The 17,171-nt window shown below is 30.7% G+C and overlaps 1 protein-coding gene across 1 annotated transcript; it reads right to left on the bottom strand.

The window, feature by feature from the left end:
- Positions 1-7,875: 7,875 nt before the first annotated feature.
- On the bottom strand, positions 7,876-9,559 carry LOC133030034 (uncharacterized). Its single transcript, XM_061102265.1, has 2 exons — positions 8,499-9,559; positions 7,876-8,386 (listed from the first exon to the last, which is right to left on the bottom strand). Exons 1-2 carry the CDS (start codon positions 8,902-8,904, stop codon positions 8,010-8,012), a joined length of 783 nt encoding a protein of 260 aa, XP_060958248.1. The 5' UTR covers positions 8,905-9,559; the 3' UTR covers positions 7,876-8,009.
- Positions 9,560-17,171: the final 7,612 nt, after the last annotated feature.

The following is a 17,171-nucleotide window of genomic DNA, read 5'->3' on the forward strand; positions in this document are numbered from 1 at the left end:
TAATTCATCGAAGCTACCATTTTCCGAAAAACCATTTATAATATTAATAGAAAGCCAAGAAAAATATAAATTTAATAAACTACCATCATTATAAAAGAAAACAGTCAATTAAATACTTACAGTTTCAAAGAATTAAATTGTAGAAGGAATTGGTAATATAATCCTTCCACTTTTGAGATCTTCTTAAGTTTTAAGTCTTAAAACCAGTCTATCATTCATGGTCAAAGTATAATTGAATGAATTCCTACATCCTATCACAGTATAAAATAAGAAAAATAAAACTTAGTGAATTGAAATTAATGAGAATACCTGTCCGGAAGCTTTGGAATATAAATTAAATAGATTCATCATAGTATAACAAGCATTAGGGGTTGCCCGTCAGAAAAGAATACTGTCATCTGCAAAGAAAAGATGGGAAATTGATGGAGCAGTTCGAGCGACTTTATATCCAAAAATTTGGTGTGTATTTTCTGCATGACATAAAAGAGAGGAGAAACCTTCCGCACAAAAAAGAAAAAGATATGGTGAAAGAAGATCTCCTTGGCGTAAACCTCGAGTCGGAACCACCTTCCCTTTGACTTCACCATTTATATTAAAAGAATAGTGAACCGTTCGAACACACTTCATGAGTAGACTAACCCATGGAGTTGCAAAGCCGAGTTGAAGCATAATTGATTCTAGAAAATTCCACTCCACTCTATCATAAGCATAATTGATTCTAGATTATGTAATAACTCATAAGCTACCATTGCATTATCTGTAATGCGGCGACCTCCAATGAAAGCACTTTGAGAAGAGTGAACGATAGAGTCTAACCATGGTTGCAATCGACGAACCAAAACTGTAGATACAATTTTGTACAGAACATTGCACAAACTAATCGGTCTGAAATCTTTCATATTGTTGGCTGCTTTAGTTTTAGGGACTAGAGTGACAATCGTAGAATTAATAGAAAACAAATCTCCTTGCCCATTCAAACATTCTAAAACTGCTTTAATAACTACATCCCCAACATCATTCCAATGATTTTGGTAGAACATTCCATTCATACCATCTTCGCCAGGACTTTTATCGGAAGGCATAGAAAATACTGCTTCTTTCACTTTATTCTCAGTAAATGGAAGTAAAAATGAATTATTCATCTCTGGAGTGACTCGACACTGCACTACCGAAAGGACAGCCTCAATTTCTGCTTCAGAAGGATAAGAGGACATAAAAAGAAAGGTGTAGTAACTTTCTATTATTCCTTGGATGTCCATTGGATCTGTACACCAAATTCCTTCTGAATTAAAAAGCCCTAAAAAACAGCACAGGAAAATAGTCAATCACAAAATTCCCATGATTTATCATAATTTTGAAATTCTTTTTTGACAAAATGATAATAAAACATAAACATTAAGTACCATACTAAAAGAATTAGAAAAGAGAGGAACATATCTTTAAAATATTGGGGTTGCTAATGCAAAAATTCTAATGTTAATTTCTCATAATAATTTCCTTACAAATATCATCCCAATCATTAAATTGGACTATAGTAGTAATAGTAGAAGAATACCAAAAACTAGCATTGAACAGAAATTCAATAAGCAGTGATTATTACGTCCTGAGGAAGCTTGTATCATAAATCCCAAATTAATCTAATCAACATACATCCAGTATAGTAGAAAGGACATCCTCAGAAATCATACTTAATACAGTCGGATGATAGTGGAGCCAAACTTATTATAGAATATGTGAACATTAAGAGAAAAGATCGAGACCCACTATCAGAGCAAAAATTAAGGTATCATAAGAATAAAGTAACAAATAAGAAGTCATACTAAATTAAATTTAACTATCCTGAAAGCACTATATGAGGTTTAAGTTAGAAATTGATTCTATATGTATATATGAACTGATAGTGAATAAATACAAATAAAGTATGAATATCAACTAACTGACAATTAAGGATCCAACTGTGATCCAATAGAAGTCATTCCTCTCACGTTATTAGTCATATTGTTTAAATAAATATTTCAGGGATTAAAATCAACACAATATAAAATTAGCAGATTATCAAAATAGCTCACATAAATAATCAGATTCCTTTTAAGTAAAAGAATTGCATATCATAAAGACTAAATACTTATCAATCGTAATTACCTCGAATAAGATTATTTTGAAATCTAGTATTAGCATGACGATGAAAATATTTTGTGTTTTGGTCCCCAGCCTTTAACCATTGGACTCTTGATCTTTGTTGCCAAAAGATCTCTTCTTTCTCTAGGAGACTGGATAAACTAGATTCAAGTTGAGCAACTTCCTCCCGATTGTACAAGTTATGATCCATATTTTGGGCTAAGGATAATTTCTGTTTGGTATTTCGGATCTCTTTAGGTAGTGCACCATATTTTCCTAAGTGCCAAGAATCTAAACTTTTAGAGCATGAAGCCATATTGGTAATAGCAGTATCTAATGCAGAAAATTCTGATGTAGGTAACCATGAGTTAGCTATGATATGTTGACATTCCGAATCATCTTTCCATAGAGCTTCATAGCGAAATCTTTTACGTTTTTTACATGAATTTGAAGAAGGAACCGGAGATAATCCAAACTCAAGACTAAGCACTCTATGATCGGAACCAAAGAAATCTAGGTGAGTTAACCTTGCCTCAGGAAAATTAACATTCCAATCTTCATTAACTAAAGCCCAATCCAATCGTTCCTCAATAGTATCTGAGTGACTACTATACTTCCAAGTAAACCGAGGCCCTGCATAGTCTAAAGGGTTCAAAGAGCTCTCTGCTATGGCTTGACGAAATTGGTTCATCTGAGATTCTCGACGAGTAACTCCACCCACTTTGTCACTTAATCCTAAAATTTCATTAAAATCTCCCATACAAAGCCAAGATTCAGATATAGAATCACTCAATCGTCTAAGTAATGTCCACGAAAGATGTCTATTTAAAGTGGTTGGTTCGCCGTAAAACCCACAAAACTGAAACGAAGCAGATCCATCAGACAAGATTATCCGACAACTAATATAATTATGTTTAGCATCAAGTATAGAAACTTCCACTGAAGAATCCCAAAGCAACATAAGACCTCCACTTAAACCAATACTAGGCACCTCATAGCCATGAAAAAAAGAAAATTTCTTACAAAGCGCAAGAGTAGATCCTACTTTTAAACGTGCTTCTTGAAGAAATAAAACATTTGGATGAAAATCCTTGAGAAGCAAACCTAAAAATCTTTTTCTATCCTTACTATTTAAACCGCGTACATTCTAAGCTTGTATTAACATATTGAAAATAGAAGAAAAAGGAGAAGAATAGGTAGAAAATAATTTTATAACCAATAAAAGAAAGGTAGCATTATAGTAATCATAAAACTTAAGGTTTCAACATATGATAAACATAAATTGTGTTAAAAGTTAAATTTAAACTGTCTAGTCAGTTATTAATTATAGAATTTTGAAAAGGGAAGTAAATAAATGAAATTTAAATTTAAACTATTTAGCCAATCATTTAAAGTTATTTAAAGTTGAGGTTTAAAACTGAACAAGCAGTTTCCTTTGTGTAACTGCTGTGAACTGTGAAGGCAGTTATTCATTGTAAAAAACAACTGAAACATGGGACTATAACTATCATTGTGATGTATCTCACTTATGGAAAAGCTAAGAATCTAGCCCAATTTTAAATGTTTTTATTAATGAAAATATCATAATACAACTTAAGTATGATGCATGTAATAGACACTTAATTTATGCGTGATCTAAGAACAAAGAACAAATGTGGAATAGTATAGACATGATTGGCCAGTAGATTAATTACACCCAACTCGTGATTGGGAAAATTGCACAGGTAAAACTTCAAAATATATATATATATATATATATATATCAAATGGATAGAAAATTTAAAACCAAAAATAGTAAATGGACTATACTATAATAAAATAGGACCGTTTGTAATAGTTTGAACAATGAACCAACACAGATTTAATATAAGAAATAACTACTAGATGAAGAAAGTAATACATATATAAATAGGTTACTTAAGCTGAACAAGGAATATCTGTTAGACATTTATATGTATAGACTAAAACATATATGTTTATGTATAAATTGCGGAATTAAATCAAACATATATACACTATGAATAAGGATCGAAATACCTCCAGCCATTGATTCTTGAGCTTCAAACCCACATAAGCTTTGATCTGCAAGGGAAACTGGTTGATGTGGGTAATCGAGCTTCCTCGCTCTCTCAATTCTCTTTAGATGGATTTTGCTATTATGAACAGAATGAGTAAGGAGCTCGGGGACCGAGACCCTATATTTATAGGTGAGATACTCCATCAGTATCTGCGCCACATTAATTGTCAGAATATTTTGACAATTAATTCAGGAAATCAAATCGGGTAATGAATATAGAAATCTGACCATATATAGAATATTACATAATTGATTTTGTCCAGATTCAATGAACATAAAATATTCATTTATCAGAAAATCAATTATTTATTTTATTTCCTTAAATAGAAATTTATTTCTTTAAATAGAAATATATTTCCTTAAATAAAAATATTCTTATATTCTCCCACTTGGTCAGCATTTATACTAAAACATTCAAACCTAAACGTTCCTCATTATATAATAAACATACGAATCATAGCGACATGTCCTCATTATAAGTCGAGTATTATCTTCCATGTATTACGATATATTTATTATATAACAATGTACTTTATGTGGCAATGTACTTAAGCGAATAAACCCTAACCCTTATGTTTATTCAGGTCCTCTTACGATAATTTTCTCGGATGAAATTAAGGTGCACATAAATATGAGAAAATATCGAAATTAGAGTTTCGTTGAATAATTTTTGGTTGTACAAATAAAAACTGCATATGGGTTAACTGAATCCCATATTTACTTTATGATCCTTGAATTTGTGTTGCGGCATGCCTTTAGTCAAGGATATGTGCGATCACCCAATTCAGTTTGCGTGATTAATGACCACTTATCACGCCTTTTATGGCTATATACTTAATGTCGATATGCTAGCTTCGACTAGTACTCTTATAGTTATTAGCCATAAATATTGTAGCTGAATTTATCGCAAAATTTTCTTAATGGCCTAATGAAACTGTAATTCTGAACTCTAGGCCTACTATGAAACTCTATAATACATCTTACGAGATGTATCCTCAAAACAATAAATGAATCTGACTTCTATAGTGGAAATAACAATCAAGATTCTCTACAATATAACTTACTGGTAATCTTAAGGACGTAATAAAATATTGATTTACGTGAATCAATACAACCAGTGAAGTACATTAGAATCTAATTGGTTAACTATATTTCCTAGATGGTCAATTCATCTTAACAAAATATGTATGAATATAATTTTTTTTAGTATCTTAAAGACACCTCATCACTTTGTATGAAGAATAAAGTGGTCTTAACTTTAGTTATTCGGAATTTTCTTAAATTTTTCTTAATTTTTTTTTTTTTGAAAAATCTGCCCTGAAAAACGACATATTTTCCTTAAACTTTCAAAAATCATGAAATCAATTCCAAAATGATCTAAATGAAAAAAAAATTAAGAGATCTATATTGATTTCAAGCATCGAAAACACGCAAAATGTATACTTTAATTTCAAAAGGTGTTCTCGGGTCCGAATGGATTTTTCCAGTAAAATTTTCAGATTTTAAGGTATTAAAATTATTTTGATGCACAAAATCGATCTATTATATCTTATGAATATCGTAATACATAAAGAATTCAAAATAAATATCGAAAATGAAAACGGAAAAAATACGGACCGAAGCATAAAACTTTCATGTATATATATATATACTCGTATACAATATATACTGCATAAAATCATCATTAATGTATGGAAGAGAGTATTACATACAATTTTATGCAATAAAAGCATATATAAAAAAAATATGGGTGACTATTTAATGGTTACATTTTTATTGTAACCATATGGTTACATTTTTTTTTAACCTGTAATAACAGGTTACTAATAGGTAGACTTTCTTTTTTTTAGATTTAATTAATTATAATTAACTATTTTCTTAAAATAATTAATTAAATAGTAGACATTCCGTTTTAGAATTATTCAATTATAATTAACTATTTTCTTAAAATAATTAATTAAATATTTAACAAGACCTCTTTTAGCAATTAATATTTATATTTAAATCCTTACTTGAATTATTTTAATAATTAAGTCATTTAATTATAATATTTACAGTAAAATTTATTTTTTTACAAAGATTAAACTAAATTCTCTTCTTATAATAAATTTTCAAATGATTAATTATTTTTAAATGATATTTAATTATTTTGTAACAATTATATGAACTAAGTATGAGGCCTCAAGCTAATCAATCGATAACAAGCGCAGCTATTTTTTTTCTAGAAAATCCTTCAACTTATTTCATTTTTTACTTTTTAAATATTTAAATAAAAAAATTAATAATTAAGTGTAATAATTTAAAATTAAGATTACAAGTATAATAAAATTTAAATTATGAAATTATATGTATATAATTTTAAATTATAAAAAGTTTTGTTATAAAATTTTAAATAATTTAAGTATAAAAAAATAAATTGCTAAAAGATCCTTATATAGTATTAAATTGCAAAAAATTAATTAATAATTATAATTAATTTAATTTTAAAATATAATTAATCTTAATTAAAGTTTTATAAGGAAATAAATGATTAGCTCACTTTCAGGTTACAAGTTATTTATTATTTATTTTTATTTAATTTTCAAATTAATCACAACCATTTAATAGTAATCCAATGGCTTAAAAAAATGTAACCATGATGGTTACAATAAAAATGTAACCATTGAAACCTCTTCCAAAAAATATATATACGTATATATATACAACAATACTTACGTATATATATAATATATATAAAAAAAATTAAAATATGAATATATATATGTATATACGTAGATTGAATTAAAATGTATATATATGATCGGAATTATATGAATATGAATATATACATAATATATATAAATTAAGAACCGATCATATACGTATATATATTATATATATGAAGATGTATATGAACATAAATATATATATGTATACATATATATATGAAGATGAATATGAATATGAATATATATATATGTATAAAAAGGAATTGAGTATGAATGTATATATATATAATCGGGATTATATAATATGAAAGTATATATATAAAATATATATAATTTATATTATAAATGAAGAACCCCGTAAAAGTATATATATATATAAAACTCAAAATAAATCAAGATAGAGATATATAATTCGCTCTGATACCAACTGTTAGACATTTATATGTATAGACTAAAACATATATGTTTATGTATAAATTGCGGAATTAAATCAAACATATATACACTATGAATAAGGATCGAAATACCTCCAGCCATTGATTCTTGAGCTTCAAACCCACATAAGCTTTGATCTGCAAGGGAAACCGGTTGATGTGGGTAATCAGGCTTCCTCGCTCTCTCAACTCTCTTTAGATGGATTTTGCTGTTATGAACAGAATGAGTAAGGAGCTCGGGGACCGAGACCCTATATTTATAGGTGAGATACTCCATCAGTATCTGCGCCACATTAATTGTCAGAATATTTTGACAATTAATTCAGGAAATCAAATCGGGTAATGAATATAGAAATCTGACCATATATAGAATATTACATAATTGATTTTGTCCAGATTCAATGAATATAAAATATTCATTTATCAGAAAATCAATTATTTATTTTATTTCCTTAAATAAAAATTTATTTCTTTAAATAAAAATATATTTCCTTAGATAAAAATATTCTTATAATATCATCACTAGATTATCCTCTGCCAGCCATTACAGCACCAACAAGAACTGAAAAACATAGACTTAACATAAAAAAGATAAGATGGAAATAAGAAAGTACTAAACTAATAAAAGGACAACAGAAAACCACAGAAGAATTCAGTAATGCAGAATACAATTTATTTCTTGTATTTTTTAGTAGTGACGGTATCTTCATTAGCTTTCAGTCTCTTAGCAATAATGATGTCTGGAGTAGTTCCAATAGTATTAGTTGGTGAAGTTTCATCAACAAGTTTAGCTTTGCCTTTATCCATACCAAGGTATTTAGTTCTTTCTTGGGAGTGTTTACTAGGAGAGAGTGATAGTGGATGGATTAGTTGAGTAGTATTTCCAGTATTCGACCCCTGTTGAGTTAGAGCCATATCCAATGACTTAGTTATAGTAGAAGACTCAGATGCAATTACAAGCTTTCCTTTTCCTTTATCGGATTTCAAAGTTGGTTGGATAATAGTGGAAGGAGCAGATCCAACAACCCCAGAAACAATAGCAGGGACTTCTAAGTTGCAGAATAAAGAAACAAACGGTGAATAACCAATAGTGATAAATAAAATTTGGAAAAAAAGTAGTGATTAGTAGGAAAAAAAGAGTAATAAAAGATAGAATAAAACCATTGTTTCCTGGAAGCACCACAGGAAGAGACGGAATTATCATAGGATTTTGTTGATAGGGGCGTGCCACTGGAGGCCTGGGGAGAGCAATTGGAGGGAGACCAGCAGTTCGGATCAAAGGAAAATAGGTACGTTCAACAGGAAGTCCCTGTTCTTGTAGATTGAGAACAGCAGGGCATTCATCCGTCTTGTGGGTAATACGTCCGCAAAATTCACAGAATTCAGCAAGTCTTTCATATTTAAAGTCCACCCACAAACTGTTTTGGGAATCCTCAAATTGAATCCTTTTACCTCTAAGCAGTGGCTTGTAAGCATCCAGAAGAACACGAATGCGCAGAAAGCGAAAGCGTGTGGAGTCGTCATATTTGTCAAAAGTCCCCATATAGTTACCGAGCATGACACCCATGGCTTCAGTATTTCTTCTAATTGGTAATCTATGAATCTGTACCTAGAAAGGAACTAGCCGAACATTCGCAGAAATGATCTGTTCAAAAGGAGGAAGTTCAGCCAACACTATATGCCTCTGCAAAAAATGCCATGGCTGGCCTTCCAAAATTCGAACTTTCTCCGCAGCAGAGCCAAAGGTTAGTAAAAAGAGATCTTCCATAAAAAAGTCAATAGTTAACCCATTACGAATATGGCCCAAGGTAACCAAACGATCCCTTTAACGTTGAAGAGGAAGAGAGCCAGGGAGAAATACCTTACCCACCAAAACTTTGGTTGTTGGATCAGCTGCATCGTCAAGTGGAATGTCTTGAGCAACCAGAATGTCATTCTCCATGGAGAGGTCAGCAGCAAGCATATCCGTACCAATTTGAGAAGGATCCATTGAGGACAATAAACACAAATTTTATCACGAGAGAGATAGACAGATTGTGATGAGAAGAGTGAAGCATCCTAGAATTTATAGATGGTGAAACAAACCGATAATGGGGGTCATATACTGAATCATGATCACATGGTATTTTTTATAAGCTTTCTTTTCTATTTCTTTTAAGACTAAGCATGAAATCTAAAAAATTAAAAAAAATTATTCAAATCGACCTACCGAACACTCTTGGAATCGAAACTGAAAATCGAAAAAACCGCTAACGGTCAAAACCGTCATTGAATGGTCAGTTTTTTTTAATAATAAATTAACTGAAAGTGGTCGTTATACATATATATTAATTTATTAAGTTTTTTTAAAATTTTATGTATTGTTCATAATATATAATAATAATAATATATTATTATTTTATTAATATTAAAGTTAAAAGAATAAGACAATTAATTTGTATGGTTGTAGTTGTAGATGTAGAATGTAGAATAATGTGCTTATAGAATAAATTAGATCATATTTAAAAGAAAAAAAAAGTAGTTCGATTTAGGTGGTTTAAACTGACCAAACCGAGGTTCAAAACGGTCAGTTTTAAGACAGGTTCTGGATTGATTGGTCGGTTTTTCGGATTGCATTAATCCAGACTGAAAACTAAATTTTGGATTTTTATATAAAAAAAAATTCGACCAAACTAACCCATGCTCAACCCTAATTTCTTTGCTCTCTCATTTTTTTTTTTTACATTTTTTAGATTTTTGTTAATTTTAAGGTGATGTGACATCATTTATGAAGTGCTTCTTTTACTTTAATCTTCTATCTATAATGAAATAAAATAGAGGGGTGCTAATTACAACCTCCTATCACAACCTCTTAATCAACCTCCACGCCTTAAACCACATGTTAGAATATATTTTTTATAGCGATGTTCGTTATAATTATAATATCATTCCTGTAAATTTTTTAAAATTTTGAATAGTTTACGGTACCGAAAACAGAATTTCTGATATTCCAGTTGACCACGCGTTTTTAAAAAATTTAAAACCTATTTTTAGCACTGTAAATTATTCAATAAATTTTAAAAATTTACTGGAATGATGTGTGAGTATAATGAACACCATTATAAAAAAATATTTCAACATATATTTTCAGATACAAAATTTGACTAAGAGGTTATAATAAAATAATGACCGGAGCACTCTACATCATGATAAATATAACACAATCTAAATGTCCACTACTGAAGGAATCAAGATTCTCTGTTAAAAAATAGTGTCCCACAATGTGTTAAACTAATCTAAGTTTGGCACGTTAATTAATTCTTTATTCATTAAAAAATTAAACATTTAACTAAGTTAACAAAGTAGTTAACATATTTAATATGGGTAATTGCGGTAAAAATCCTTAAAAACTTGATGTTGTCGCTGATTAGTCTCCAACCTCAAAAATTAGCGGTAAAAATACCCAATGTCGACAAATTTAGTTACCAAACGCCTTCTAAGTTAGTTGACTTGTTAAAATTAGATTGGTTTAACACAATATCATATATACTTTTTAAGATCGTGATTCACTATTTGGGATGGACTAACTGTTAGACTATAATATAGTATATGTAATATAGCATATACATACGATATGAAATGCAGAAAATAACTATAACCGTATCGATAATATATGCAATGAAAGATCGATATACCTCCAGCCATTGATCTTTGTGTTGGGTTTTGTGCCCTAAATAAAACCCATTACAATCTGATTAGTTATCAATCTAAGAAGTTTGAAGTGATTTATGTTTGCATGAATTTTTCATGCTTATGGTTTAATATATATATATTTAATATATACACAAAATCAGTTAAGTCCAGAACATATATTTATTCACAAGTACAGTATTGTCAACACAGTGGAATGTGATTGTGATTATATGATTCAAAAGACTAAGTCCCTGTTTCATCAGTGTTTTGGATTTACACTGATGTGATAATCAGCGATGATGTATACTTACACTTGGAGTAAGTGTTATGTTCTTTCCAGGACATTGGTAAAGTATACTAGTTTCGAATGTATGGAGTATACATTGGACTGAACCGATATTGAACTTAGTTAAGATATTGTAAACTTACCGTTGTATCTTTCCAAGTCAATATCATTAGTTGATCTTAAATCAAAAGAATCTAAATCCTGATATGCTTAGGCTCAATCTCAGGAGTGCTATTCATGCTCTTTGATTTATTAGTTAAGCCTACTTTTGGGTCAGGGTAATATGTATATTTTGGGAACATGATAGTATGATTGAGTGGGAGCGCTGAACATAAATATGGAATCTATAGCTTCTACTGGTGTATAGAAGTCAAGTGATGATTCCCTTCGAGCTTAGCTAAATAGAAGTAAATGGATGAGGTCTTGTTTCAGTGACTATTTCTTAGATCACTAAAACATCATTTACAGGTAGCTAAGTGTTTTAAGGGGCCAAATACATTGAGGGGTGAAAACGGTAAATTTATCCCATCTCGATGTAAATCATCTATATAGAGGATCTTTGATCACATTAAGATTATAACGATGGTTAAAAGATAGCATATCTATATCGTGGAACATACAGAATGCTCTATATAAGTCTGAGAGTGCAATTCCAAGTTCTAAGAGTGGATTCAACAAGGAATTAATAAGTTAGGGAATTTACTTGCTAAATTCGATTCGGCTTATTGGAAGCTCAGCAATATAGATCCATGGTCCCCATTCTAGTTGAGACCATACTGCTTGTAAGACTCAATAATTGATTTATGATTAATCAATTATAATTCTAAAGATTAGACTATGTCTAATTTGTGAATTTTCACTAAGTATGGGTGAAATTGTAAAGAAAAGAGATTATAGGTTTATTTATTAATTAAGAGACTCTATATGTCTAATTAATAATTATATTAAATGAGAATATTATTTAATAATCTATTTTAGTTATTAAATAATTAGTTTTGGCATTTAAATGGTTAGAATTGGAAAATTGGCGTTTTTGAGAAAATAGAAATAAAAATTGTGAAAACTGCAAAATCCAAGTGAGGCCCACTAACACCTATGGCCGGCCACTTGATTGGCTTTTTCCAATTAATATTTTCATTATTTTAATGCCAAATAATTACTAACCTAAACCTAGTAGTGGCCTATAAATAGAAAGTGATGGCTCAGTCAAAAATAAGTTTTTTTAAGAGTTTTTTATGAGTTTTTCAGTAATTCAAGAGATTGCCTTTCAGAAAAACTAGCCTTCCACTTTCTCTCTATAGTCGACCCTCTCTCTCTCTTTTCTTCTTCATAATTTCGAAACACCCTAGTGATAGAGTAGTGCCCACACACAGCAAGTGGTACCTCAATCATAGTTTGGAAGATCGTGAAGGATCAAATTCAAAGAGAAGGACATTCGGGCTCAGATCTTGATAATACTCTGCGACAGAAAGGATACTAGGGTTAGAGATCTGAGTGGAAGGAGACATATTATTCCGCTGCAACCAATGTAAGGTTTTCTTAACTTTATATGTGTTTATTATCATTTTAGAAAGTTCATATTTAGGATGTTAAACAACATACTTGTGAGTAGATCTAAGATCCTGGTAAAATAAATTCCAACAACTGGCCTCAGAGCCATGGTAATTGATTTGCTTGCAAGAAATTTGGACTTAAAACGATTTGTATGTGATTTGGATGGTTTCATGTTGATCTATGTGTTATATGATGATTGATTGATGTTTGTGAATTTTCGTGAAAAATAATTAAAATTCTGTTTCTATAATTATTTTATTGGATATTTTGGAAAAAATTAAGCAATTTACTTTTTTACAGAACTCAATTTCGATTTTATTTGAATTAGTTATGAATTTTTGAAAATCGGAAAATATTGGGATGGTGACACCCACCCTACGCGTGCGGATGAGGGTGAAACACTCGGCTGCACGCGCTAAGACAAGAGCTCGACCGAGCTTCCTCGGTCAAGATAAGTCTTTGTCTGAAATTCGTCCCTTGCGCGCGCGGAAGAGGCTGCATGCAGCCTCCTGCGCCGAGGGAACTCGGTCAAGCCTCCCTGCTCGTGCGTGTAGACAGTATGCAATGCATACTGTTTGTACCACTTGCAAAATTTTTCGTTTTCTTCAATTTTTCATGCTATTTCATGGAATTAACTTCCGATTTTTTGTGTAGTTTTGTATTTTGATTATTAATTTACAATTTTCAAATATAATTATGAGAAATAAATTAATTTGAATTTTTAAAATTAATTTTAGATATTAGTGTATTTTAAATTTGAAAATAGGTAAAAATCTATCTTTTTTGCTTATTTTTTATCTTATTTTTAAATTTGATTATTTTATCTTATTTTTTCAAATTTAAGGTCAGATATTAAATTTTTTAAATTAATTTTTTTTAAAAAAAATAATTTGACCTTATTTAAATTTAAAATAAGATTACTATAATCATGATATTTTGAATAGAAATAAGATATTTTGCTAACTTTTAAATTTTGTTATTTTTTTTTATTATTTAAATTAAATTATAAAATCAGAAAAGGATATTTATTTATCATTTTTTTTATTTTATTGAATATTTAATTTATAAAATAACATGAAATTTTTAAAAGTGGTTAGCAAATTTTTGAAATGATATTTAGGTTAGTTGAAACCTAATTTTTCAAAATTGTAGGTTTAATTTTAAATATTATTTTATTATTAAAAATCCGAAAATATTTTTTTTATTATTATTTATTATTTTCTAAATTTAATTAATTTAAAATATAATAAATCCTACATCCAACTATCCAGTTCAACTTGTTGCAGGAGTATGTGTTTTTTAGCTTATGTGTAAGTTTTATAAAACCTATTATTGCTTGATCTAAATTGCCATGGTTAACTTGTTGACAGATCCAATGATCTGATTTTAACCCATGGTTCAATTGTCAATAGGTCAAGTAAATAATTTGTAACAGGTAAATTTTACATTCTTCTTTCATCTGTGTATGACCTAGAAACATGATAGGGTCCATCCAAATATGTGTGCCTGTGTGAGCCTATATGTTTATTTTATTATAGATGCATATAGGTTGTTGCTAAATAAAATGTCACAGCCTGATAGATTTAGTTTAGGTCCATTTAGTTTTTGGACCTATTCAATTAATAACAATTATTTATTTTAAGGTTAAATTCCTCTCTTTTGGGCCTTGTGTGAGAGTTGGGGGCCAATAGAAGTGGGTACGACATACTGAACCCAGCTCCACCTCACATGAACTACCCCAATTGTGAAGGCCCATTTTCCTGATTTGAATAACTGTGCTAGGTTAATTAAATTAGTTTAACCTAATAAAATTGATTAACAATATAATAATTTTTAAAATATATGAAATTTATTTTAATTTTAATATTTTAAAGTTAATTTTAAGAAAAACACTCTTAGTTTTAAGATATTATTTCTAGATAAACTATTTGTATTTTTCTTGTATTTAATTAAATAAAGAATTTTAACTAACTAGATTCTTTCTGAAGCTTATTTATTAAATATTCCTATTTAAGTTATAAATTAGTTATTTTTAACTGATTTTTCTTATCAAACTTAAATTTGAATATTTTTTGAATTTAAAATTAAGTTGAGGAATTCTAGGAATCGGTTATTGAAGATTCTTGAGATATTTTTTTTAAGTTAATTTTAAACTTAAAATGGAATATTTTCAAACTTAGGTGGTTACAACTTAATTTTGATATTTAATTGAATTTAAATTTGAAAATATTTAAGTTTTTTTATTAGATTCTTTCTATAACAACTTAAATTAGATATTTTTCAAATTTTTGAAAAGATACTTAGTTAAATTGAGATATTTTCTAGATAGTTATTTTTAGACTAGTTATTATTTCTAATATTAAATCGAAAAATATTATACATTGTGAAATTAATTGTTTTATAATTAATTTTGGTACAATTTAAATTAAGAATATTTTTCCTAGTATTAATCTAGAGATTAATAATTAAGCCTTCTCTATACTTAATTATTTATTTCTTGAATTTAATACATGTTGACTTCGCTTTTAGCCAACGACAATGAGTCTTTTTGATAAGCGATAAACGATGTGTCGTAGTAAGAATACGTAATAAAGCAAATAATAATAATAAGAAGACACAGAAATTTTATAGAGGTTCAACCCCGAGCAGTTCGGTAATAGCCTAATCCTCGTTAGTTGTATTGACTTAAGAATAAGGAAGAAGATTCCTTTTCCTATAGCTCTTACAATAGTATCTCTGAATATATAATTCTTAGATAGCCTTAGCTTATAGCGTTTCGGCGTATGATATCTGTTTTTTCGTCCCCCTTGCCCAATGAACATTCCTCACTATTTATAGGGCAAGAAACTTGAGGAGGAAGAGTTTCCTCTCTTGTTACAAAGCGCATAAACACAAAGATCGTGTGATCATTGCTGAATGCTAGGATCGTGGGATTGAGGCTGTATACACCGATAGTGGAATCGTGTATATGCCACATCCACGCAAGTTGATCCCTGAGTTATAGGGATTGAGTTGGTGACTCACGAAGTGCTTGGTTGAATTCGCTAAGTGTTGCTCATTCTGCATGGCTCGTTGAGTATTCCATCATGGTTATGCCAGCGAGGCATCCTGCTCGGCATGTTCATCCGACCAGGTGCTCTAAGTTGATGCCACGTGTCACCATTCTTGTGATGCCACGTCAGAGTGCCAATTTTGGGATAACATTTGCCCCCCAAGTCTGTGCGGGACCTTCGAGGTTGCGTATAGACTTATTCTGAGCTGGCTTTGCCTTTGACAGGGGACACGTGTCGAGCATGACCGTTCGAGACTCGATGTGAAGCTGACTGAGCCTCCCTTCAGTTTTCGGCTAATTAATGCTCTGACAATTAATATTTTGAAAATCCGAATTTCTCTCTCCACGGCTAACGGTTGCACTCGATTATTTTGATTTCCCATATTTACTTTCAAGGCGGGAAGTCGAGGCGTCTAAGGTTCCTTACGTACAGTTACCCTTTTGCCTATAAATACTTGGAGTACTAGCACATTTCCTCATTTCATCACCCTTCGTTGTTAAGCAAACTTCAGAGCAAAAAGAGAGAGTTTTCAGGCTTCAAAATTGCCGAAGAGCTTTCAGACGATTTCAGGCTTGCTTGAATCTGGACACTCGAATCTTTGAGTAAGTTTCTGATTTCCTTTATGTTTTTCCTTTGCATGCTTGTGCTTTGAATGTAACTTTGCTGTAGAAAGAACATCGTAGGAAACCCTAGGGTTTGAAACTTCTGCGACTCTTCTTTTCCATGTCCTTGCGTTAGCTTTCGGCCGTAAGGCTTGTTTTAGAACTGCATTGCGTCTGTTTTCCATTCTGCTTTCTTCAAGCTTCATGAACTTTTTGCCCTAACTCAAGAAAAACTTTCTGACTTCTTGAGTTTAGACTTTTCTTTGAACATGATCGCTCTTTTAATCTGTTGGGTACTCCTGGTCGGCATATTTGCTTGTTTTTTCGCTTGATACTCCGTCCAACACTCATCTTGCGTGTTGTCTTTTGTAGATGAACCCTGGTGAGTCTTGGGAGCCCGAGCATCAAATAGACCAGGAACTGCTTCAACTTCTGCACGAAGTCCACCCTCGTCTTCGTGCTAATCCTTCTTCTGATTCCGTACCCAGCCATAGAATGATGGCTCGTACGAAGAAAACTACGCGTCTGGCTGACTCTTCTGATCCCCAGGTGGCTCGGCTTGCCACCCTGCCCGACGCCGAACAGGATTTGGCGGTCCCAATGGAGGAGGACCGTGAGGGGGATGCTGCTAAAGTCCAAGAAATTGAGGAACTGGACGAGGCGCGTC

This window comes from Cannabis sativa, chromosome 8, assembly GCF_029168945.1.
Source record: "Cannabis sativa cultivar Pink pepper isolate KNU-18-1 chromosome 8, ASM2916894v1, whole genome shotgun sequence".
Taxonomy (NCBI): Eukaryota; Viridiplantae; Streptophyta; class Magnoliopsida; order Rosales; family Cannabaceae; genus Cannabis; species Cannabis sativa.